The sequence below is a fragment of the Macaca mulatta genome, chromosome 16 (genome assembly GCF_049350105.2).
Source record: "Macaca mulatta isolate MMU2019108-1 chromosome 16, T2T-MMU8v2.0, whole genome shotgun sequence".
In the NCBI taxonomy this organism is placed as follows: Eukaryota; Metazoa; Chordata; class Mammalia; order Primates; family Cercopithecidae; genus Macaca; species Macaca mulatta.
This window is the reverse complement of record NC_133421.1, coordinates 62,530,053-62,556,574: the sequence shown is the minus strand read 5'-3', so window position 1 is coordinate 62,556,574 and position 26,522 is coordinate 62,530,053. Positions and strand designations below refer to the sequence as shown.

General features: G+C 47.1%; 1 protein-coding gene across 3 annotated transcripts in view; it reads left to right on the top strand.

The window, feature by feature from the left end:
* NPEPPS (aminopeptidase puromycin sensitive) overlaps window positions 1-26,522 on the top strand; it is a 147,015-nt gene that overhangs the window by 2,763 nt on the left and 117,730 nt on the right. Inside the window, exon 2 of one of the 3 annotated variants that reach the window (XM_077971334.1) lies at window positions 7,942-8,064. The exons of 1 other annotated variant lie outside the window; for it this stretch is intronic. In XM_077971334.1, the coding sequence (XP_077827460.1) occupies window positions 7,942-8,064 (123 nt within the window). Of the gene's footprint in view, window positions 1-7,941; window positions 8,065-19,242; window positions 19,418-26,522 lie in introns of those variants that run through there. One more of the 3 variants, XM_077971336.1, reaches the window with a different exon arrangement.

The window sequence follows — 26,522 nt, the reverse complement described above, 5'->3', positions numbered from 1 at the left end:
GGTATTCCCCACCAAAGTGAGGAAACCTTACTCCATGGATGAGAGGTTGTTTTGGTTTGTTTTTTTTTTTTTCCTTTTTAGATGGAGTTTCACTTTTATCATCCAGGCTGGAGTGCAATAGCTCGATCTCAGCTCACTGCGACCTCTGCCCTCTGGGTTCAAGTGATTCTCCTGCCTCAGTCTCCCTAGTAGCTGGGATTACAGGCACCTGCCACTATGCCTGTCTAATTTTTGTATTTTTAGTAGAGACGGGGTTTCACCACGTCGCCAGGCTGGTCTCGAACTCCTGACCTCAGGTGATCCACCTGCCTCAGCCTCCCAAAGTGCTGGGATTACAGGTGTGAGCCCCCGTGCCTGGCCGAGATTATTGATAAATGCAGAGCATTAATATAACTTATCTTAGATTACTTGCTCCACCATTGAGTTTTATGTTAGCCTCACACAGTAACCAACACATCCCAGATCATCTCTGCCCACCCTCTGATCAGTTTCTCAGTTAATACAAACTTGTTCCATATCAGCCTGGATGAAATAATAATAGGGGAGTCAATATTATTTAATTGCTAAGAGATGAGCTATAAGTGAGTTTTGTTGTTGCTTGATTAGCTACTGTTTTGGTAAATTCATATCTTCCTACCTCATCAGCTTCATGGAAAATTGGGAGCTGGGGGCTTGGGGGGACAGTGGCTCACGCCTGTAATCCCAACACTTTGGGAGGCCGAGGCAGGCAGATCACCTGAGGTCAGGAGCTCGAGACCAACCTGACCAACATGGAGAAACCCAGTCTCTACTAAAGATACAAAAATTTAGCCAGGCATGGTGGTGGGCACCTGTAATCCCAGCTCCTCGGGAGGCTGAGGCAGGAGATTTGCTTGAACCCAGGAGGTAGAGGTTGCGGTGAGCCGAGATCATGCCATTACACTCACAAGAGCAAAACTCTGTCTAAAAAAAAAAAAAAGAAAAGAAAAGAAAAAGAAAGAAAAGGAAATTGGGAGTTGTCTGCTAGAGAAGTAACACCAAAAGGATATTTCTTTTTTTTTTTTTTTGAGATGAAGTTTCACTCTGTTGCTCAGGCTGGAGTACAGTGGGATGATCTCAGCTCACTGCAGCATCAGCCTCCCAGGTTCAAGTGATTCTCCTACCTCAGCCTCCCAAGTAGCTGGGATTACAGGTGCCCGCCACCAAGCCTGGCTAATTTTCTCTATTTTTAGTAAAGATGGGGTTTCACTATGTTGGTCAGGCTGGTCTCGAACTCCTGACCTCAAGTGATCCACCTGCCCTGTCTTCCTAAAGTTCTGGGATTACAGGCGTGAGCCACCGTGCCCAACCAAAAAGGGTATTTCTTAATCCTACAATCTTGGTAGTTCACATTTCAGAAAAAGCAAGATAAAAAGATCTTGTCATGATGATGGGAGCAAGAGAAGAGAACTCATTGTCCAAGTAGAGGAAGGAATCGATTGTTAGGGGCTCAGTCTTGCAAAGAACAGTCTTGCACATAGTAGACACTCAAATATTTATTTATACAATAAGTAGATGCGAAGAATCCCAGTTAAAATACGATGAGACAGAAGGAAAAGTTGATTTCCTGTTTTTCCCAGTAAAGCGGGTTACTGGAATCCCTTGTTGTCCTACTGAAATTTCTAAATGGAGCCCAAAGAGGGCTGGGTGTGGTGGCTCACGCCTCTAATCCCAGCACTTTTGGAGGCTGAGGCAGGTGGATTGCTTGAGGCCAGGAGTTTGAGACCAGCCTAGCCAACATGGTGAAACCCCATCTCTACTAAAATTACAAAAATTAGCCAGGCATGGTGGCATGAACCTGTAGTCCCAGCTTCTTGGGAGGCTGAGGCATGAGAATCGTTTGAACCCGGGAGACAGAGGCTGCAGTGAGCCAAGATTGTGCCACTGCATTCCAGCCTGGGTGACAGAGTGAGACTCTATCTCAAAAAATAAATAAGTAAAATAAACGGAGCCCAAAGAGGATGAGACTCTCCCCATGTAAGCAGTGGAGCACATACTTACATCACTTACATTTTTTCCCCTCCCAGTGGCAGATGACATCAGAGATTGAAATTTACGAAATTTTGCATAGTAACCTACTTTCTAGGAGAAGCACAGCTGATTTGAACCAGGAAAATTCTTCTGGAGAATTGGGAAGGATCCAATTCTAAACAATATGATACTTGAATTTAAGCAAATACTAGGCTTGCCATGTGTTTACACTGAACTTCCCTTCCCTAAAGTTAGACTATGGACAGCAAAATAAGTGAATTGTCCGAAATAAGGTGGCATAGAAGAAACAAGGATCCTGACTTCTTGAGAAATATTCTCAACTGAGCTTTAGTTAGTTAATTAGTTAGCTAGAGATGGGGTCTCACTTTGTCAGCCAGGTTGGGGTGTCGTGGTACCATCATAGCTCACTGCCACCTCAAATTCCTGGGCTCAAGGGATCCTCTTGCTTCAGTCTCCCTAGTAGCTGGGACTACAAGAACATGCCACCATATCCAGCTTTTTTTTTTTTTTTTTTTTTTTTTAGTTGTAGAGACAAGGTCTTGCCATTTTGCCCAGGCTGTTCTCAAACTCCTGGGCTCAAGCAATCCTCCCCACTCAGTATCCCAAAGTGTGATACTGGCGTGAGCCCACATGCTCGGCTTCAACTGATCTTTAGCTAGCAATATTAGTAGAGCTTGTTTGTCACTCGAGTTGACTGTATATGGCTTTCACATAGTGAAAGTGGTTAAGAATGCTTTAGTGCCTGAGTTTACATCTTAGCTTCACCTTTTTTCCTCTCCTATAGAAAGGGGGTTATTGGCCGGACGTGGTGGCTCATGCCTGTAATCCCAGCACTTTGGGAGGTGGAGGCGGGCAGATCACGAGGTCAAGAGGTTGAGACTATCCTGGCCAAGGGTTTAGTTGAAACCCTGTCTCTACTAAAAATACAAAAATTGGCCGGGCGCGGTGGCTCACGCCTGTAATCCCAGCACTTTGGGAGGCCGAGGCGGGCGGATCACAAGGTCAGGAGATCGAGACCACGGTGAAACCCCGTCTCTACTAAAAATACAAAAAATTAGCCGGGCGCGGTTGTGGGCGCTTGTAGTCCCAGCTACTCGGGAGGCTGAGGCAGGAGAATGGCGTGAACCCGGGAGGCGGAGCTTGCAGTGAGCCGAGATCGCGCCACTGCACTCCAGCCTGGGCGACAGAGTGAGACTCCGTCTCAAAAAAAAAAAAAAAAATACAAAAATTAGCTGGGCGTGGTGGCACATTCCTGTAGTCCCAGCTACTCAGGAGGCTGAGGCAGGAGAATCGCTTAAACCTGGGAGGTGGAGGTTGCAGTGAGCGGAGATCGCACCACTGCACTCCAGCTTGGGCGACAGAGCGAGACTCCGTCTCAAAAAAAAAAAAGAAAAAAAATGCTGGGCACGGTGGCTCACACCTGTAATCCCAACACTTTGGGAGGCCGAAACGGGCAGATCACAAGGTCCAGAGTTCAAGAACAGCCTGGCCAACATGGTGAAACCCCATCTCTACTAAGAATACAAAAATTAGCCAGGTGTGGTGGTGCGTGCTTGTAGTCCCAGCTACTCGGGAGACTGATGCAGGAGAATCCCTTGAACCCAGGAGGCAGAGGTTGCAGTGAGCCGAGATCGCACCATTGTACTCCAGTCTGGGCAACCAAGCAAGACTCCATCTCAAAGAAAAAAATAATAAGAAGAAGAAAGGAATTGGGTTAAGTAGAATTTAAGTAGAATCATTATTAACTCATAAAATGAATTCATATATGGTCCCACTCTGGTTAGTTATAATTACTGCTTCCAAGTCCCATCATAGCCCTGAAAAGGATATAAGGAGCCTAGCAGAAACTGGTACGTGTAACTGCTCTTTGTTCTGGACACAGATAACATCTCTGCCGCCAGAGTCCACCCCAGTGTAGTGTGCCTAAAGCAAGAGAGTTCCTGCTGGATGAATGAACAAGAAGTCCACAGGAGGCCCTCAATGTTAGCTCTCTTCCCCTAGAGAGCAGTTCTTGCCTTTGTTGAAGCTAAGGCCACTGAAATGCAGGTAGCTTCCAAGCCCAAAAGTCATTCCTTACTCTAACTGTGCTGCAGGTCTTTCTTCTCTTAGCTGCTGTTCTTTCCCATCTATCCTTCCAGTCACCCCTGCTGCTGGGGACAAAACCTTTTCCTTTACCTCTTTCTGCTTGTCCTAGATTCCTTATTCTAAAGACAGGTTTCAGAAGAGATGTTGCTTGCTCACCTTGTGAGCCAGAAAAGAAGCGCATGCATCCCATTGCTCAAGCTAGGTCTAGAATTAATCCCTCACCTCTTCTTGCTCCACTTTCACCCCAGATGGCTAAATCAAGCAATAATCCTAAAAGGGAATTTCAGGCTATTTTCAACTCCCCGCATCCCCCGCATCCCCCACCTCCCACACCATGTTTAGGGAGGAGAGAGCAAAGCCCTTGGATCAGAGTAATCTGTTTCTAACCCACTTCCATTCCTAGGGATTACCGCTCCAGGGGGAGGGAGACAGAAATAAACCTAACAATTTAGTGCTAGAAACTTGGGGAAGAAGCTCCAGGAGTGCCCTTGGAGGGCTGTAGGCATGGGGTTCCAGTAGCCTGGGAACTTCTTTTCCTATGCTGGAGTACCCTGTAAAAGGATCCACAAACTTGAAAAGCAATGCCTAGTGTGGCAAGAATAGACACTCTATAAATGTGCCTATTGGATGAAAGAATGAAAAATGTGGCCGGGCGCGGTGGCTCAAGCCTGTAATCCCAGCACTTTGGGAGGCCGAGACGGGCGGATCACGAGGTCAGGAGATCGAGACCATCCTGGCTAACCCGGTGAAACCCCGTCTCTAGTAAAAAATACAAAAAAATAGCCGGGCGAGGTGGCTGGTGCCTGTAGTCCCAGCTACTCGGGAGGCTGAGGCAGGAGAATGGCGTAAACCCAGGAGGCGGAGCTTGCAGTGAGCCGAGATCCGGCCACTGCACTCCAGTCTCGGCGACAGAGCAAGACTCCGTCTCAAAAAAAAAAAAAAAAAAAAAAAAAAAAGAATGAAAAATGTATGGATTGTGGGCAGATGAAGGCAGAAACAATTTCCTGGTTATACCTACAACCTTTATGTCCTTGTATGCACAACAATTTATGGCTAAAATCAGTCAACCAGCAAATAAGGAAGCGTGATATAGTGGAAAGACCTCAGGATTGGGAGACAGGAGCTATGGATTCTAGCACCACCATTGCCAACATTGATTTTCCCTTTGGCCTTTGGCAAATCACTTTGCCCAAAGTCACTTTGTTCTCTGATTACTAATTTTCTCCATTAAAAAAAAAAAAGTCTCAGCCAGCCACGGTGGCTCACGCCTGTAATCCTAGCACTTTGGGAGGCTGAGGCGGGTGGATCACAAGGTCAGGAGTTTGAGACCAGCCTGGCAAAGATGGTGAAACCCCATCTCAACTAAAAATACAGCTGGGTGTGGTGGTGCGTGCCTGTAGTCCCAGCTACTCGGGAGGCTGAGGCAGGAGAATCACTTGAACCCAGGAGGTGGAGGTTGCAGTGAGCCAAGATTGCGCCATTGCACTCCAGCCTGGGTGACAGAGCAATACTCCATCTCAAAAAAATCTCCCTCTAGAGTCCTAAAGGTCTACAGTCCTGTGTTATGTATATTGAGCCCCTATTAATAATGTACAAAGGCCTAAGTTCATTTATATACTGACAATGACTCATTTTGGAGGTCCCTTGTGAACCAAGTGCTTGGCACACATTTTCTGTAGTCTGTATTCCTTCCTCTACCCTTCATGACCCTGCTATACAAAAATCTACCTTCCGGGTGGGCGCGGTGGCTCACGTCTGTAATCCCAGCACTTTGGGAGGCCGAGGTAGGTGGATTGCCTGAGCTCAGGAGTTCAAGACCAGCCTGGGCAACATGGTGAAACCCTATCTCTACTAAAATGCAAAAAATTAGCTAGGCATGGTGACATGCATCTATAGTCCCACTTATTCGGAAGGTTGAGGCAGGAGAATTGCTTGAACCCGGGAGGTGGAGGTTGCAGTGAGCCAAGACCGTGCCACCGCACTCCAGCCTGGGCAACAGAGCAAGACTCCATCTCAAAAAAAAAAAAAAAAAAAAATCTATCTTCCAGCTGACCATTCTTTTGGGATGCTCTCCAGTGGCTGGGTGAAAGCTTCCTTCTCAGCTCTTTGGGATTGGAACCAGGGAAGCTGTGCGAATGCAGGAAACTTCCACTAGAGGGTACCAAGGCTGCACCGGATCTCAGATTGCAGGGTGGCCTGTGCAAACCCAACAATTCCAGGATGTTTAAATACCTATGTTGAGAGATTCAGATATCTCTATTAATTCCTCATTACTGGTGGGAGGCAGGTGAGATATAAAAAACTACATATTGGGTACAATGTACACTACTTGAGTGACTGGTGCACTAAAATCGCAGACTTTACCGCTATACAAATCATCCATGTAACCAAAACCACTTGTACCCCAAAAGCTATTGAAATAAAAAAAGTTAACTTAAAAAAATTGCTCAGCCGGGTGCAGTGGCTCACGCCTGTAATCCCAGCACTTTGGGAGGCTGAGGCAAGCGGATCATGAACTCAAGAGATCGAGACCATCGTGGCTAACATGGTGAAACCTCGTCTCTACTAAAAATACAAAAACCAAAAATTAGCCGGGCATGGTGGCAGGTGCCTGTAGGCCTAGCTACTAGGGAGACTGAGGCAAGAGAATGGCGTGAACCCGGGAGGCGGAGCTTGCAGCGAGCCGAGATCGTGCCACTCCAGCCTGGGCGACAGCGAGACTCCATCTCAAAAAAAAAAAAAAAAAAAAAAAAGGCCGGGTTCGTTGGCTTACGCCTGTAATCCCAATACTTTGGAAGGCCAAGACAGGTGGATCACAAGGTCAGGAGTTCGAGACCAGCCTGGCTAACACGGTGAAACCTCGTCTCTACTAAAAATACAAAAAAAATTAGTGGGGTGAGGTGGCGGGCACCTGTTGTACCAGCTACTCGGGAGGCTGAGGCAGGAGAATGGCATGAACCCAGGTGGCGGAGCTTGCAGTGAGCCAAGATCGCGCCATTGCCCTTCAGCTTGGGCAACAGAACAAGACTCCGTCTCAAAAAAAAAAAAAAAATTGCTCATTACCTGGTCTGTCCCTTGAAAGGCTTTTAACAAGCCTCTACTACTTAGACATCATTTTGCTTTCTTCATTTTTATTACTTCAAATCAAAGAAAGCTTGGCTTAATGAAATTCGTGGGAGCTCTGGCAACTGATGTCTTGCTCCACTATTTCCAAACTTTATTAGCCAGTTACTTAAGTCCTTTGCATTTTGGTGCAAACCCATCTGTGGAATGGAGATAATTTCACAGATGGGTACACTGAAATGCAGAGAACTTACCTCATACAGCAGTTGTGAACATAAGTGAAATCATATATGGAAACATGTAACCTGGTAGATTGTAGGTACCTAAAACCGTTTTTTGTTTGTTTGTTTGTTTGTTTTTCTGAGGAGCTGGAGTCTCGCTGTGTCGCCCAGGCTGGAGTGCAGTGGCCAGATGGATCTTGGCTCACTGCAAGCTCCGCCTCCCAGGTTCATGCCATTCTGCTGCCTCAGCCTCCCAAGTAGCTGGGGACTGCAGGCGCCCACCACAATGCCTGGCTAATTTTTTGTATCTTTAGTAGAGACGGGGTTTCACCATGTTAGCCAGGATGGTCTTAATCTCCTGACCTCATGATCCACCCGCCTCCGCCTCCCAAAGTGCTGGGATTACAGGCGTGAGCCACCGTACCCGGTGCCTAAAACCGTTTTTGCACTGGTCTGGTCTATTATAAACTGGGAATTGAGATATTGAGGAGAGAAAGATGGATTTGCCGCCACTGAGTACCTCCAAACAAGAGACGTGACCTTTTGTCATTTTGATCTTAAGGCTTGCAGGTTTCCAGGTTAGCGCTTCAGGGCACACCCCAGCCTTATCCTTCAGCCGTGTTCTATCATCTGCAGCAGCCCAGCCATGTCGTTCTGCTGTTTTCCCATCCTGGTTACTCTGGAGGTGAGTTTAGTTTCTACTTCCTACTCGCCTCCGGAATGAAAAGTCTCATGTATGATGTTCTGCCCTGTGCTTTCTGAAGTGTCACATCTCCACCTAGCTCTGCTCTGCCCTTTTCCTCTCATCTCTCCAACAGTCACTTCTGGGGTGGAATGTGCCATCTGTTTCTGAAACTGAGCAGAAGTTTGGGAAAGGGGGAGGGACAGCCGTGTCCAGGGCTTGCGTGTCAGCAGACACGTTACAGCTGCTGCAGGGCAAACCAGGGTGAAACCACAAGCCAGAGGCCCCAGGGCAGGCAGCCGTGAGGCCCGCCCCTCGGGTTCTCTCTCATCTGTCTCACCCAGAGGTTTCCTGGCAGGAGTGGGAGAGGTTGGTATCGAGTCCTTGAGCCCTGACTCATTCCCTGACCTAGCTGGGTGTTACCCAGTTATCTCCTAAATCTCTCTCCAGGGCCCTCTGTTAGCAACACAACAGTGTCATCCTAGACAGAAGACACAGGAGGAAAGCAGACTACCTGTTTATCTCATTCCCTTCTGAGGGTCCCAACAACAACCAGGAGGTTTACAGGTTACATTACTTATAAAATGCCCAAAATCATCCTATAGAGCTACACTAAGAGATTGGCTACTTTCCAGATTTCTTTATAGAAACAATTATGCTTAACTTTCTCAAAAAAAGAATAAAATCATTATTTTATTTTACTTGGGCAGGGGAAGGGACTGAAACACTGAGCCAGGAAGTGACTGGTGATTATCACACAGTGAATCAGGGGCCTATCTAGGGACATAACTCAGGTTTCCTAACCCCACCCCAAATTCCATTCTTTCCCTCAGCTTAGTTACTTATGGACTACAGTAATGTCCTGGGCTTTCTGGACTTTACAAAAGTTCTTGTAATTGTCAAATTCCTGAGGGGGGCCGGGCGCGGTGGCTCAAGCCTGTAATCCCAGCACTTTGGGAGGCCGAGGCGGGTGGATCACGAGGTCAGGAGATCGAGACCATCCTGGCTAACATGGTGAAACCCCGTCTTTACTAAAAATACAAAAAACTAGCCGGGCGTGGTGGCGGGCGCCTGTAGTCCCAGCTACTCGGAGGCTGAGGCAGGAGAATGGCGTGAACCTGGGAGGCGGAGCTTGCAGTGAGCCGAGATCGCGCCACTGCACTCCAGCCTGGGTGACACAGCGTGAGACTCCGTCTCAAAAAAAAAAAAAAAAAAAAAAAAAAAATTCCTGAGGGTTCGATAGGAAATCAATTCTGTGGTGCTTCCGGGCTTCACATGTGTCTCTTTCACAGTTTGTCCTATAGAAAACGTGAGATATATATTTGTTGCCTCCTAGATAGGTTGCCAAAAACACTTTAGATGTTATTCTTAGATTCAAAGAAGACCAATGTAGTATGTGATCCTCAGGTTAGATCTCAGAGAGAGAATATTCCATTTTTAAATCATTTGTTGCTGTTCAAGATCCTCATATCTTTGTGAGTCACTGTACCAGTAGATGCTGAAAATTATTTTCTTACCCTCTTTTTATTCAGAGGGCCCCATCTGGGCTGGGTGTGGTGGCTCGCACCTGTAATCCCAGGGCTTTGAGAAGCCAAGGCAGGTGGATTGCTTGAGGCCAGGAGTTTGAGACCAGCCTGGCCAACATGGTGAAACCCTGTCTTTACTAAAAATACAAAAATTAGCCAGGCATGGTGGCAAACGCCTGTAATTCCAGCTACTCGGGAAGCTGAAGCATGAGAATCACTTGAATTTGGGAGTTGGAGGTTGCAGTAAACCGAGATCGTGCTACTGCGCTCTGTGTAACAGAGACTGTCTCAAAAAAAAGGTCCCGGCCGGGCACGGTGGCTCAAGCCTGTAATCCCAGCACTTTGGGAGGCCGAGACGGGCGGATCACGAGGTCAGGAGATCGAGACCATCCTGGCTAACACGGTGAAACCCCGTCTCTACTAAAAAAATACAAAAAACTAGCCGGGCGTGGTGGCGGGCGCCTGTAGTCCCAGCTACTCGGGAGGCTGAGGCAGGAGAATGGCGTAAACCCGGGAGGCGGAGCTTGCAGTGAGCTGAGATCTGGCCACTGCACTCCAGCCTGGGCGACAGAGGGACACTCCGTCTCAAAAAAAAAAAAAAAAGTTCCCAGTCTCTGCGGGTGCGGTGGCTCACGCCTATAATCCCAGCACTTTTGGAGGCTGAGGCGGGTGGATCACCCAAGGTCAGGAGTTCGAGACCAGCCTGACCAACATGGTGAAACCCCATCTCTACTAAAAATACAAAAATTAGCCGTGTGTGGTGGCCGGCACCTGTAGTCCCAGCTACACGGGAGGCTGAGGCAGGAGAATTGCTTGAACATGGGAAGCGGAGGTTGCAGTGATCCGAGATCATGCCACTGCACTCCAGCCTAGGCGACAGAGCGAGACTCCATCTCAAAAAAAAAAAAAAAGGTCCCAGTCTCTCCTCAACTAGGGTCATGCTTCCTAAAGACTTAGCTGGTTTCCAAGAAAGCAGATTTTAGTTTTATCCCTTGGCAGAGAAAATAGAGTCATTGCACACAGGCCAGAACATTCTTTCTGCCAGAGCTCCCCATCTGGAAGAAAAGAGAAAGAGTTTCAGAGTTTCCATAAGGGCTGCCTAAAGGGGAGGAAGAAAGAGGGAGCCATAGGGAGGGAAGAAGAAAGTTACAGGGCTGCAATCCCAAGCCTAATAGTCTGAAAAGAAAATCAGAGCCGGGCGCGGTGGCTCAAGCCTGTAATCCCAGCACTTTGGGAGGCCGAGACGGGTGGATCACAAGGTCAGGAGATCGAGACCATCCTGGCTAACATGGTGAGACCCCGTCTCTACTAAAAATACAAAAAACTAGCCGGGCGAGGTGGTGGGCGCATGTAGTCCCAGCTACTCGGGAGGCTGAGGCAGGAGAATGGCGTAAACCCGGGAGGCGGAGCTTGCAGTGAGCTGAGATCCGGCCACTGCACTCCAGCCTGGGCGACAGAGCGAGACTCCGTCTCAAAAAAAAAAAAAAAAAGAAAATCAGATACAGCAAGCCTGAAAACCTGGGTCAGCGTCACCACACCTCTCCCCTCTACCTAACCCTTAGTCGGGATTTCTTTTGTTCTTCACTCTTTGATCTTTCACATGTACTTATCTATCCTACCTATCTCACTTCAAAATTTTCTTTCCATTCTTTGTTCTTTATGTAGCTCCCCTCCAAATTTGTGCTCTCCCTATAGGTGATTAATAGCAGTTTGAGGTTCCAAGACTACGTCTTTTTTGGGGTTTTTTGAGATGGACTTTCACTCTGTTGCCCAGGCTGGAGTGCAGTGGTGTGATCTTGGCTCACTGCAACCTCTGCCTCCTGGGTTCATGCAATTCTCCTGCCTCAGCCTCCTGAGTAGCTGGGGTTACAGACGCGTGCCACCACGCCCAGCTAATTTTTGTACTTTTAATAGAGGTAATTGTATATTTTTAATAGAGGCGGGGTTTCAGCATGTTAGTCAGGCTGCTCTCAAACTCCTTACCTCAAGTGATCCACCCACCTTGGCCTCCCAAAGTGCTGGGATTACAGGTGTGAACCACCGCACCCAGCCCCAAGACTACTTCTTAATACTTTTTGTTTTGTTTTGTTTTAGAGACAGAGTGTTGCTATATTGCCCAGGCTGGTCTCACACTCCTGGGGTTCAAATTATCTTCCTACCTCAGCCTCCTGAGTAGCTGGAACTACAGGTACTCACCACCATGCCCAGCTCCCAGCTACCTGATTTTCTTTTTTGAGACAGGGTCTTGCTGTGTTGTCCAGGCTGAAGTGCAGTGGCACAATCATAGCACACTGTCTCACTGCAACCTTGACCTCGAGCTCAAGCAATTCTCCTGCCTCATCCTCCTAAGTAGCTGGAACCCCAGGCGCATGCCACCATGCCCAGCTAATCTTTTATATTTTGTAGAGTCAGGGTCTCACTAGGTTGTCCAGGCAGGCCCAACTACTTTTTAATACTTCTCAGAAAAATAGGATCATAGAGTTAGGAGGAACTTTCTCATAACCTGTGATTCTCAGAAGGAGTTTGGTGGGTCCAAGGAGCCCCTGAAATTGGATGTCAATTTTAGTACATGTATGCATCTTTCTGGCAAGAAGGCCCATAGCTTCCGTTGGGTTCTCAAAGGGTTCCATGATCATACCTTCCATTCAAATTCCTGCTGTGGACCATACAGTTCAGTGTTTTTCAGAATAAGGCTGGGAACCCAAGTTAATTTTGGAATGTAGGTCATGACTTCCATTTTAAAAAATGAATAATATAGAATAGAAAATATATTGCACATCACACATAGTAAAGACATTAATTTTTTATTAACTAATTAATATTTGATTCAAAATTCATATTTATAACTTTTTGATGTTACATATATATAAAATCAAAATATCTAACCTCATTCATTTAATGAATTTTTTATTGCATATTTGCCATGCAGCAGATTTTGCTGAAATCACTGGGGAATATAAGAATGAAAGAGAAATGTTTCTGGTCCACAACAGCTCATATTTGGTAGGAAAGAGAAAAATACACCAAAAATTACAAAAGAACCATAACAGCCACTACAGAAGTAAGCACAAGGTACAAGGTGGTGCAAAGGAGAGCATGAAAGACCGTTTTGAGAATTCAGGTGGGGCCACAATGGAGCCGAGTCACACTTGAAATGAGCAGGAATTTGCAGTGAGACACAAAATTCTAGCCAAGGGGCTAGGCATGGTGGCTCACACCTGCAATCCCAGTATTTTGGGAGGCTGAAGCAGGTGGATCACTTGAGTCCAGGAGTTCAAGACCAACTTGGGGAGCATGGCAAAATGCCGTCTCTACAAAAAATACAAAAATCCGCCGGGCATGGTGGCACATGCCTGTAGTCCCAGCTACTCTGGAGGCTGAGGGGAAAGAATGGCTTGGGCTTGAGAGGTAGAGGTTGCAGTGAGCCAAGATCATGCCACTGCACTGCAGTCTGGGTGACAGAGCTAGACCCTGTCTCAAAAAATAAAAATAAAAATAAAAATAAAAATTTAGCAAGGCTTGGTGGCTCACTCCTGTAATCCCAGCACTATGGGAGGCCAAGGTGGGCAGATCACGAGGTCAAGAGATCAAGACCACCCTGGCCAAGATGGTGAAACCCCGTCTCTACTAAAAATAGAAAAATTAGCAGAGGGTGGTGACACGTGCCTGTAATCCCAGCTACTCAGGAGGCTGAGGCAAGAGAATCACTTGAACCCGGGAGGCAGAGGTTGCAGTGAGCAGAGATTGCACCATTGCATTGCAGCCTGGGCAACAGAGCGAGACTCTGTCTCAAAAATAAATAAATAAGTAAGTAAGTAAATAAATAAATAAAATTAAAATTAAAATAAAAATTTGGCCAGGCGCAGTGGCTCACACCTGTAATCCCAGCACTTTGGGAGGCTAAGGTGGGTGGATCGCTTGGGGTGAGGAGTTTGAGACCAGTCTGACCAGCATGCTGAAACCCCGTCTCTACTAAATATACAAAAATTAGGTGGGTCTGGTGGTGGGCGCCTATAATCCCAGCTATTCGAGAGGCTGAGACAGAAGAATCACTTGAACCCAGGAGGCAGAGGTTGCAGTGAGCCGAGATTGCGCCAGTGCACTCCAGCTTGGGCGACAGAGTGAGACTCTCCATCTCAAAACAAACAAACAAAAATCAAACAAAAAAAAAAAAAAAGAAAGAATATGCCTAATGAGAGATCATATTTTAAAAAGATCTCATAACTTTACCAGGTGAGAAAGAATTTGATGGAGTTTGGAGATATTATTGATGGGGAGGAGAAGACTAATGTAATAAATAATACCTGTTCTCAAACAGGTATAATAAGGCTGACAGTGTAAAACTGTCAATGTTCAACTGTTTTGATCTATAAAAATAGCAATAGATGGTGTCTCGTTATGTCACCCAGGTTGGAGTGGCACAATCTCGGCTCACTGCAATCCTCCGCTTTTGGGGTTCAAGTGATTTTGTGCCTCAGCCTCTTGAGTAGCTGGGATTACAGGTGTGTGCCACCATGCCCGGCTAAATTTTGTAGTTTTAGTAGGGATGGGGTTTCACCATGTTGGCCAGGCTGGTCTCCAGCTCCTGACCTCAGGTGATCCACCCACCTCGACCTCTCAAAAGTGCTGGGATTACAGGCATGAGCCACCGCACCCAGCCCTCAATATCTTTCTTAATATGGGACAGTCAGGGCCAGGCGAGGTGGCTCAAGCCTGTAATCCCAGCACTTTGGGAGGCCGAGACGGGCGGATCACGAGGTCAGGAGATCGAGACCATCCTGGCTAACACAGTGAAACCCCATCTCTACTAAAAATACAAAAACTTAGCCGGGCGAGGTGGCAGGCGCCTGTAGTCCCAGCTACTCGGGAGGCTGAGGCAGGAGAATGGCGTTAACCCGGGAGGCGGAGCTTGCAGTGAGCCGAGATCGCACCACTGCACTCCAGCCTGGGTGACAGAGCGAGACTCCGTCTCAAAAAAAAAAAAAAAAAAAAAAAATGGGACAGTCAGAACCAGTCAATTTAAAATGCAGGGAGACTATTCTCTCTCTGGATCTGACAGCATGTCTTTTCATGAAACTGACTGCATTGGGTTTGGTGAGACCTGAACCCTTTTCACACAACATACTGTCAAACCAGTCCTATTCCTTCCTGTGCAATTAATTTTTTTTTTTTTTTTTTTTTTTTAGTAGAGATGGGGTTTCTCCATGTTGGTCAGGCTGGTCTCGAACTCCTGACCTCAAGCATGTCCACCTTGGTCTCCCAAAATGCTGGGATTACAGGCGTGAGCCACTGTGCCTGGCCCATTTAGTTTAGGAAAAAAAAAAAAAAAATTCAACTGTGCCAGGTGCAGTGACTCACACCTGTAATCCCAGCACTTTGGGAGGCCGAGGTAGGCAGATCACCTGAGGTTGGAAGTTTGAGACTCGCCTGACCAACAAAGTGAAACCTGGTCTCTACTAAAAATTCAAAAATTAGCCTGACGTGGTAGCACGCTCCTGTAATCCCAGCTACTTAGGAGGCTGAGGCAGGAGAATCGCTTGAACCCAGGAGGTGGAGGTTGCAGTGTGCTGAGATCATGCCATTGCATTCCAGCCTGGGCGACGGAGCAAGACTCCATCTCAAAAAGAAAAAGAAAAAAAAAGAAATACAAACCTCAGCCAGACACAGTGGTTTACGTCTGTAATCCCAGTACTTTGAGAGGCTGAGGCAGGTGCATCACCTGAGGTCAGGAGTTCAAGACCAGCGTGGCCAACATGGCAAAACCCTGTCGCTACTAAAAAATACAAAAATTAGCTAGGCGTGGTGGCAGGTGCCTGTAATCCCAGCTACTCTGGAAAGCTGAGGCAGAAGAATCGCTTCAACCCCAGAGGTGGAGATTGCAGTGAGCAAGAGTATATCTCAAAAAAAAAAAAAAAAAAAAAAAAAAAAAAAAAGCTGGGCACAGTGGTTCACATCTGTAATTTTAGCACTTTGGGATACCAAGGCGGGCAGATCCCAAGGTCAATAGATAGAGACCATCCTGGCCAACATGGTGAAACCCCACATCTCTACTAAAAATACAAAAAAAAATAAGCTGGGCATGGTGTTGTGAGCCTGTAATTCCAGCTACTCGGAGGCTGAGGCAGGAGCATCGATTGAATCTGGGAGGCGGAGTTTGCAGTGAGCCGACATCGCGCCACTGCACTCCAGCCTGGGCGATAGAGTGAGACTCTTGTCTCAGAAAAAAAAAAAGAAAGAAAGAAAGAAATACAAACCTCAACATAGTAAACTTGCTGCCATTCAAGAGCCATTCTCCTCAGTAATAACAATATTGAGCACTAACATGGTTTTATCCTTATTTTTAAATTAAATTATTTTTAGTGTATTTTTGTTGTTGTTGTTGTTGAGAAAGAGTCTCACTCTGTCACCCAGGTTGGAGTGCAGTGGCGCCATCTCAGCTCACTGCAAGCTCTGCCTCCCAGGTTCATGCCATTCTCCTGCCTCAGCCTCCTAAGCGGCTGGGACTACAGGCTCTCCTAACACGCCCAGCTAATTTTTTGTATTTTTAGTAGAAATGGGGTTCCACCATGTTACTCAGGATGGTCTCTATATCCTGACCTCGTGATTCACCCTCCTCGGCCTCCCAAAGTGCTGGAATTACAGATGTGAGCCACCGCACCCGGCCAACAAAGTCTTACTTTGTTGTCCAGGCTTGAGTGCAGTGGTGTGATCATGGCTCAATGCAGCCTTGACCACCTGGGCCCAAGCAATCCTCCTACTTCAACCCCTTGAGTAGCTGGGACTACAGACCCATGACACCATGACCAGTTAATTTTGTAAAAATTTTTTGTGGAGACAGGGTCTCACCATGTTGCCCAGGCTGGTCTGGAACTCCTGGCCTCAAGGAAACTTCCTGCCTCGGTCTCCCAAAGCACTGGGATTGTAGGCGTGAGCCACCATGCCCAGCCCTAGCACTAACATATTTTAACTCATTTAATCCTTTGGACAATCTTGTGATACAGGTACTATTATTATCCCCATTTCTTTTTCTTTTTCTTTTTTTTGAGACAGAGTTTCGCTTCTGTTGCCCAGGCTGAAGTGTAATGGGGTGATCTTGGCTCACTGCAACCTCCGCCTCCTGGGTTCATGCTATTCTCCTGCCTCAGCTTCCCAAGTGGCTGGGATTACAGGTGCCCCCTCGACCATGCCCAGCTAATTTTTGTATTTTTAGTAGAGATGAGGTTTCACCACGTTGGCTGGGCTGGCCTCAAACTCCTGACCTCAGGTGATCCATCCACCTTGGCCTCCCAAAGTGTTAAGATTACAGGCGTGAGCCACTGAGCCCAGCCTGTTATCCCTATTTCATGAGTGAAGCAACTGAGGTATAGAGCAGTTAAGTAACTTGTGTAAGGTCAAATGGTTAAAAAGTTGCACTGACACTATTTGAACCTAGACAGTAGGTCTCTAGAGCTCACACTCTCAACCCCTACAGACACCTCTCTTAGATTAGTCTACTTAGGTTCATATCAAATTCTAATCTAACGCCAGGCAAAGTAGCTCATGCCTGTAATCCCAGCACTTTGGGAGGCTGAGGCGGCCAGATCACCAGAGGTCAGGAGTTCAAGACCAGCCTGGTCAGCATGGTGAAACCCCATCTCTACTAAAAATACAAAAATTAGCCGGGTGTGGTGTCACACACGTGTAGTCTCAGCTACTTAGGAGGCTGAGGCAGGAGAATCACTTGAACCTGGGAGGTGCAGGTTGCAGTGAGCCAAGATCGCACCACTGCACTCCAGCCTGGGGACTGGGGACAGAGCGAAATTCTATCTCAAAAAAAAAAAAAGAAGGCCGGGCGCGGTGGCTCAAGCCTGTAATCCCAGCACTTTGGGAGGCCGAGACGGGCGGATCACGAGGTCAGGAGATCGAGACCATCCTGGCTAACACAATGAAACCCCGTCTCCACTAAAAATACAAAAATTAGCCGGGTGTGGTGGCGGCGCCTGTAGTCCCGGCTACTCGGGAGGCTGAGGCAGGAGAATGGCGGGAACACGGGAGGCGGAGCTTGCAGTGAGCCGAGATCGCGCCACTGCACTCCAGCCTGGGTGACAGAGCGAGACTCTGCCTCAAAAAAAAAAAAAAAAAAAAGAAAACACATAAACTAATCTAACTTTCTTAGTGATCCCTACAATAAAATTCAGGCTCTGATCTCTACCCAGAACCCTATTTGATACACAGCCTGTTCTATTAGCAGCTCTGCCATGTAAAATGGCCTGGATCTGGCCGGGCGCGGTGGCTCATGCCTGTAATCCCAGCACTTTGGGAGGCTGAGATAGGCGGATCACGAGGTCAGGAGATTGAGACCATGCTGGCTAACACGGTGAAACCCCGTCTCCACTAAAAATACAAAAAAATTAGCCAGGCGTAGTGGCGGGCGCCTGTAGTCCCACCTACTTGGGAGGCTGAGGCAGGAGAATGGCGTGAACCTGGGTGGCGGAGTTTGCAGCGAGCTGAGATCGCGCCACTGCACTCCAGCCTAGGCAACTGAGCGAGACTCTGTTTCAAAAAAAAAAAAAAGGCCGGGCGCGGTGGCTCAAGCCTGTAATCCCAGCACTTTGGGAGGCCGAGACCGGCGGATCACGAGGTCAGGAGATCGAGACCATCCTGGCTAACCCAGTGAAACCCCGTCTCTACTAAAAAATACAAAAAACTAGCCGGGCGAGGCGGCGGGCGCCTGTAGTCCCAGCTACTCGGGAGGCTGAGGCAGGAGAATGGCGGGAACCCGGGAGGCAGAGCTTGCAGTGAGCTGAGATCCGGCCACTGCACTCCAGCCTGGGCGACAGACTGAGACTCCGTCTCAAAAAAAAAAAAAAAAAAAAAAAAAAAATTCATAAACATGGCCGGGCACGGTCGCTCACGCCTGTAATCCCAGGACTTTGGGAGGCCAAGGCGGGTGGATCACAAGGTCAGGGGTTCAAGAGGAGCCTGGCCAACATGGTGAAACCCCATCTCTACTAAAAATACAAAAATTGGCTGGGCTTGGTGGTGGGCGCCTGTAATCCCAGCTACTAGGGAGGCTGGGGCAGGAGAATCGCTTGAGCCCAGGAGGCAGAGGTTGCAGTGAGCCGAAATCGCGCCATTGCACTCCACCCTGGGCGACAAAAGCAAGACTCTATCTTAAAAAAAAAAAAAAAAAATCAGAAACACAAAGAAATGAAGCACTTACTGGAGTATACTCCAATGGCCTGGATCAGCCTTTGGGGTCGGGGGGAAGACATTCCTGGACTGCCTTAGCCTGTGGCAGAGAAGAAAGAATGGGGTGGGATCACAGGCAGAGGAGGGACATCAGTCAAACCCTCTCCCTCTGCAGAGGTGCAGCTTTCCCGTTCTGCTCTCTGGGTGGGTCCTCCCAGACAGGAAGGGAGCAGTTGGCTTAGTTGGTCTAATTTTCCCTGGAACTCAGCATACTGTGAAATTTAGGAGGTGCCTGAGGCCAATTTAGGCAAGTTCCATTCAACAAACATTTGTTGAGTCCCAACAATGGGGCAGACACTGTGCTGGATTAGAATAGAACATAAACATGTCACATGTTGTAAAAATAAAGATAAGCAAGTCAATGGCCAGTTACCTCTATAAGTGTGATAAGAGCCTAGATCCTTACAGACCTGAGTGTTTTGTTTGGAATAAGGGATGGCAAGAGGAGAAAGGAAAAAAGGGAAGTAGGGATAAGGCACCTATGACTGGGGTTTTTGGTTTCAAGGAAACAATCCAGATCAGGGAAGGAAAGAATAACTGAGTAAGGATTGCTGGCAGAAGGGAGGCGCCTTCAAGAGTATTGAGTTATTCTGCTGCAGGTGAGTCAAATACCTTACCTGTTTATCTGGAATGCTTGAGGGAAGGAAGGTATGAGGGCAAAGAGCAGTCAGGAAACCATTCCAAGATCCATTGTGTGTGTGTGTGTGTGTGTGTGTGTGTGTGTGTGTGTGTGTGTGTGTTTCGGGTTGTGTGAAATGCGAATTCCTGCTTTTTCTTGGCAGCTTTTCTGGAAATTGTGATGACAGCTGGTGGTGGGAAAAATCACTGAAATACAGAAATTACTAGTGACCACAGCTTTTTCTCTGCTCCAGGTGACTGGCTATCACCTGAGCCATTCCAGATGGCAGTCTATTATGGATTTTTTTTTTTTTTTTGAAACAGGATCTCACTCTGTTGCCCAGGCAACAGACTGCTGCCTCCGCTTCCCAGGTTCAAGTGATTCTCCTGCCTCAGCCTTCCGAATAGCTGGGATTACAGGTGTGTGCCACCATGCCCAGCTAATTTTTGCATTTTTAATAGAGACAGGGTTAGCCAGGCTGGTCTTGAACCCCTGACCTCAAGTGATCCACCTGCCTCAGCCTCCCAAAGTGTTGGGATTACAGGCGTGAGCCACCTCACCTGGCTGGATTCATTTTTTTTCCCTCTTGCTCATTTAATAAAGTGAGGGTATTATTGTTTTTCTGTTTTTGTGTGTGTGTGTGTTTTTGAAGTAGGAAGGGAGGAAGAGGCAGGTTCATTTTCCAAGAGCAATTAATGAGCATAACACATTCTCTATATTAACCAGAAAGCTTATTGTGGATAAAAAGTCTGGAAAAGAGACCCAGTCAGCAGAGAGATCCACTTTCTCATTTTGGATCTACTCCCACTTTCTTTGAGTTTTAGGAGTGCACGATCTAGGCGGGGCATGGTGGCTCACGCCTGTAATCCCAGCACTTTGGGAGGCCAAGGTGGGCAGATCATGAGGTCAGGAGTTTGAGACCAGCCTGGCCAACTTATGAAACCCCGTCTCTACTAAAAATACAAAAAATTAGCCAGGTGTGGTGGCATGCACCTGTAGTCCCAGCTACTCAGGAGACTGAGGCAGGAGAATCGCTTGAACCCAGGAGGTGGAGGTTGCAGTGAGCAGAGATCTGTGCCATTGTACTCCAGCCTGGGTGACAGAGCAAGATTCCATCTCAAAAAAAAAAAAAAAAAAAAAAGGAGTGCAGGAAGGCACGACCTATCTGTATGTCCGGTTTCTCATTTTTGGTGGATGAATAATACATTCTTGTCTCTCAATGACATTGTGAGAAAAGAAAACATTCAAAGTAATTAGGAAAGAGTACTCTGTAGAGATGTTATTGTTTTTAATAATTTCCTTGGCTGTGTTAGAAAAGTAAAAAGGCCATGGATGATATGCCATTTTTACCTTTTTATTAGAAACAGAATCTTGCCACGTTGCCCAGGCTGGTCTCGAACTTGAAGGCAAAAGTATTCTGCCTGCCTTGGCCTCTGGAAGTACTGGGATTACAAGCATGAGCCACCACACCAGGCTGGGAATTTCCTAAACTTTTCAAACTGTGGAGTGCAGCCCTCATTAGCCAAAGCTGATAGAGCTGAGCATAATCATTTTTTTCCACAGAAAATTAGTAGAATAAAATAATTTAAGAGCCAGAAAGAACTTTGAAGATGATCTAATCCATTACCTAATTTTACAGATGAAGAAACTGAAACACCAAGGGGTTCTAGACAGATAAAGGATTTGGGTGGCACTGTTGGAAAATCAGAGGATTTTGATAACCATCAAGGGAAAATAATGTTTTTTAATAGTTCTTAATATTTAAACAAAACAGGTGATGGAAACTCATCTGCTCTTGAATGGGCTAAGTTATGTACCACCTGTTAGGGAAGAGCTAAATGGAAACTCAAGCTTTATTTACCTTTGTCTTATTCCAGTTTATTCTTTGGGTTATATTACATCAGCCCTGGGTTTTCCAGAAAGAAATCATGGGAAAACCAAGTATTAGGAAAGAGTGCCTGTTCTGAGTCAAGGTAACCTGACTTCTGCCACTGGCTCTGCCACTTAGAAGCCACTGAGTGGCACACACTAGGTACTCAATAATTGCTTGATAAACAAGTGAAGACTGGGCATAGTGGTACATCCCTGTAGTCCCAACTACTCAGGAGGCTGAGGCAGGAGGATCACTTGAGCCCAGGAGTTTGAGGCCAGCCTGGCCAACATCATGAGACCATGTCTAAAACAAGAAAAATCACATGAAGAGGAAATGATATTTCTTTTTTCTTTTTTTTCTGTTTTTTTTTTGTTTTTTGAAACGGAGTCTCGCTCTGTCACCCAGGCTGGAGTGCAGTGGCCGGATCTCAGCTCACTGCAAGCTCCGCCTCCCGGGTTTACGCCATTCTCCTGCCTCAGCCGCCCGTGTAGCTGGAACTACAGGCGCCTGCCACTGCGCCCGGCTAGTTTTTTTTTTTTTTTTTTTTTTTTTTTTTTTGAGACAGAGTCTCGCTCTGTCGCCCAGGCTGGAGTGCAGTGGCCGGATCTCAGCTCACTGCAAGCTCTGCCTCCCGGGTTTACGCCATTCTCCTGCCTCAGCCTCCCGAGTAGCTGGGACTACAGGCGCCCGCCACCTCGCCCGGCTAGTTTTTTTTGTATTTTTTAGTAGAGATGGGGTTTCACCGGGTTAGCCAGGATGGTCTCGATCTCCTGACTTCGTGATCCGCCCGTCTCGGCCTCCCAAAGTGCTGGGATTACAGGCTTGAGTCACCGTGCCCAGCCAGGAAATGATTTTTCTAAAGAACCAAATTATTAATGATTATGGAAAAGATTTCCCTCCTGTGGGTTGTGGTAAAATGTGAAACTCTGTTGGGGTACTTTTTTTTTGAGACAGAGTCTCACTGTGTCACCCAGGCTGGAGTGCAGTGCAATGGTGCAATCTCGGCTCACTGCAACTTCTGCCTCGCAGTTTCAAGCCATTCTCCTGCCTCAGCCTCAGCCTCCTGAGTAGCTGGGATTACAGGCACATGCCACCACGCCCGGCTAATTTTTGTATTTTTAGTAGAGACGGGGTTTCACTATGTTGGTCATTGCTGGTCTTGAACTCCTGACCTCGTGATCCGCCCGCCTCGGCCTCCCAAAGTGCTGGTATTACAAGCGTGATCCATTGCACCTGGCCAGATACTTTTTTTTTTTTTTTTTTTTGAAAGGGAGTTTTACTCTGTCACCCAGGATAGAGTGCTGTGGCGCAATCTCAGCTCACTGCAACCTCCATCTCCTGGGTTCAAGTGATTCTCCTGCCTCAGCCTTCCTAGTAGCTGAGATTACAGGTGCCTGCCACCACGTCTGGCTGGTTTTATTTTATTTTTTTTGAGATGGAGTCTTGCTCTGTCGCCCAGGCTGGACTGCAGTGGCACGATCTCAGCTCACTGCAAACTCCGCCTCCCGGGTTCGCCATTCTCCTGCCTCAGCCTCCCAAGTTGCTGGGATTACAGGCACCTGCCACCACGCCAGGCTAAAACGTTTTGTATGTTTAATAGAGGCGGGGTTTCACTGTGTTAGCCAGGATGGTCTCGATCTCCTGACCTCGTGATCCGCCTGTCTCGGCCTCCCAAAGTGCTGGGATTACAGGCTTGAGCCACTGCGCCTGTTGAGATACTTCTGGATTAAAATCCTATGAATATTTATACTTCACAGTGTTTTTTTTTTTCCTCCCCATTAAAATGTTTAAGCTTTGATATTTGCAGGAGTGGCAGAATGAGGTTTATAATGTCTGCCTGCATCATTTTCAGGTGAGTGGAAATACTAAAAGTATATTAATATAGTAACAGTGGCAAAAGAAAGAAAGAAAGAAAATCATTGGTTTGACAGTGTGGTATATCAGCCTTTGGCTGCTACTTGACATAATCTTGCCAACATCACTCTCAAAGTAATTTCTCTTATTAAATATGGCATAATTACCACCATATTCTGAACATGGATATTTAATATTGGAAAAAAGTATTTAAAGTATTTAATATATTTAAAAGGACAAGTTGATTTTTATGGAGCCAGTTGATATTTACCTATGCTGTTTTTCACTAAAGTGAATACCCTAGGGAATGAGAAAAGGAGAAGAGAGTTAGATAATCCTTTTAGCAGTTTCATAGCCTAAAAAGTTAAACATGACAGAATGTCATTCAACTCTCCAGAAAAAGATATTTGCCAGCACACAAAGCTATTTTAAAATCCCTATTTTGGCCAGGCACGGTGGCTCAAGCTTATAATCCCAGCACTTTGGGAGGCCGAGACGGGCGGATCATGAGGTCAGGAGATCGAGACTATCCTGGCTAACACGGTGAAACCCCGTCTCTACTAAAAAAAAACAAAAAAACTAGCTGGGCGAGGTGGCGGGTGCCTGTAGTCCCAGCTACTCAGGAGGCTGAGGCAGGAGAATGGCATAAACCCGGGAGGCGGAGCTTGCAGTGAGCTGAGATCCGGCCACGGCACTCCAGCCTGGGCAACAGAGTGAGACTCCATCTCAAAATAAATAAATAAATAAAATCCCTATTTACCCTGGGTGCAATGGCTCATGCCTATAATCCCAGCACTTTGGGAGGCCAAGTCGGGTGGATCACCTGAGGTTAGGAGTTGGAGATCAGCCTAGACAACATGGTGAAACCCCATCTCTACTAAAAATGCAAAAACTAGCCAGGTATGGGCCTGGTGCGGTGGCTCATGCCTGTAATCCCAGCACTTTGGGAGGCCGAGGCAGGCGGATCACGAGGTCAGGAGATCGAGACCATCCTGGCTAACATAATGGAACCCCATCTGTACTAAAAATACAAACAAAACAAAACAAAACAAAATTAGCCGCGAGTGGTGGCGGGCACCTGTAGTCCCAACTACTCCGGAGGCTGAGGCAGGAGAATGATGTGAACCCAGGAGGTGGAGCTTGCAGTGAGCCAAAATTGTGCCACTGCACTCCAGCCTGGGTGACAGAGCGAGACTCCATCTCAAAAGAAAAAAAAAATAGCCAGGTATGGTGGCATGTCCCTGTAATCCCAGCTACTCAGGACGCTGTGGCAGGAGAACAGCCTGAACCTGGGAGGCGGAGCTTGCAGTGAGCTGAGATGGTGCCACTGCACTCCAGCCTGCCTGACAGTGACAGAGCAAGACTCCGTCTCAAAAAAAAAAAAAAAAAAAAAAAACCAAACCCTGAAAGCAGGCCGGGCAAAGGTGGCTCACGCCTGTAATCTCAGCACTTTGGGAGGCTGAGGTGGGTGGATCACCTGTGGTCAGGAGTTTGCGACCAACCTGGCCAACATGGTGAAACCCCGTCTCTACTAAAAATACAAAAAAAAAAAAAATTAGCCGGGCGTGGTGGCGGGCCCCTGTAGTCTCAGCTACTCAGGAGGCTGAGGCAGGAGAATCTCTTGAACCCAGGAGGTGGAGGTTGCAGTGAGCTGAGATCACGCCATTGCAATACAGCCTGGGCAACAAGAGCAAAACTCTATCTCAAAAAAAAAAAAAAAAAAAAATCTGAAAGCAGAGTACTGGTAGGGTTACTATATTTAGCAAATAAAAATACAGCATGCCCAATTGCATTTGAATTTCCGGCCAGGCGCAGTGGCTCACACTTGTAATTCCAGCACTTTGAGAGGCCGAGGTAGGCAGATCATTTGAGCCCAGAGTTTGAGACAAGTCTGGCCAACATGGCAAAGTCCCATCTCTTAAAAAACGAAAGTACAAAAATTAGCCAAAAGGATGGGCGTGGTGGCTCACAGCTGTAATCCTAGCACTTTGGGAGGCTGAGGTGGGTGGATCACCTGAGGTCAGGAATTCAAGACCAGTCTGGCCAACATAGTGAAACCCTGTCTCTACTAAAATACAAAAATTAGCTGGGCATGATGATGGGTGCCTCTAATCCCTGCTACTCGGGAGGCTGAGACCGGAGAATCGCTTGAATCCGGGAGAGGGTGGTTGCAGTGAGCCGAGATTGCACCATTGCACTCCAGCCTGGGTGGCTGAGTGAGACTCTGTCTCAACAAAAAAAAAAAAAAAAAAAAAAAAAAATTAGCCAAATGTTGTGGTGTATTCCTGTAGTACCAGCTATTTGGGAGGCTGAGGTGGAAGGATCTCCTGAGTTCTGGAGGTCAAGGCTTCAGTGAGCTGTAATCATCTGTAATCATGCCACTGCACTCCAGTCTGGACCACAGAGTGAGGCCTTATCTTGAAAAAACAAAAACAAAAACAAAAACAAAAAAAAACAAAGAAAGAAAGAAAGAAAGAAAAAAAAGAAAACCAAAAAGCCCCCCAGCACTTTAGGAGGCCAAGGCGGGTGGATCACTGGAGGTCGGAAGTTTGAGACCAGCTTAACCAACATGGAGAAACCCTGGCTCTACTAAAAATACAAAATTAGCCGGGCGTGATGGTGCATACCTGTAGTCCCAGCTACTGGGGAGGCTGAGGCAGAAGAATCGCTTGAACCCGGGAGGTGGAGGCAGACGTTGCGGTGAGCTGAGATCGTGCCATTGCACTCCAGCCTGGGTAACAAGGGTGAAACTCCGTCTCAAAATAATAATAATAATAATTGAATTTCAGATAAACAATGAGTAGTTTTTAGTATTTAGTACCCTAACTTCTAACTATTGCTTTTTTTTTTTTTTTTTTTTTTTGAGACGGAGTCTCGCTCTGCCGCTCAGGCTGGAGTGCAGTGGTGCGACCTCAGCTCACTGCAAACTCCGCCTCCCGGGTTCACGCCATTCTCCTGCCTCAGCCTCCCGAGTAGCTGTGATTACAGGCAAACGCCACCACGCCCGGCTAATTTTTTGTATTTTTAGTAGAGACGGGATTTCACCGTGTTAGCCAGGATGGTCTTGATCTCCTTGACCTTGTGATCTGCCCACCTCGGCCTTTCTCGGAGTGCTGGGATTAAAGATGTGAGCCACAGCGCCCGGCAAACTATTGCATATTTTTAGTCTAAGCTGTCCCATGAAGTATTTGAGACTATTTACACTAAAAAACTACTCATTTTATCTGATCTGACATTCTGATTTAAGTCGGTGTCCTGTTTTGTTTTTTTTTTTTTCTGCAGGCTCCGCCCCTCAGGGTTCACGCCATTCTCCTGCCTCAGCCTCCCGAGTAGCTGGGACTATAGGCGCCCGCCACTA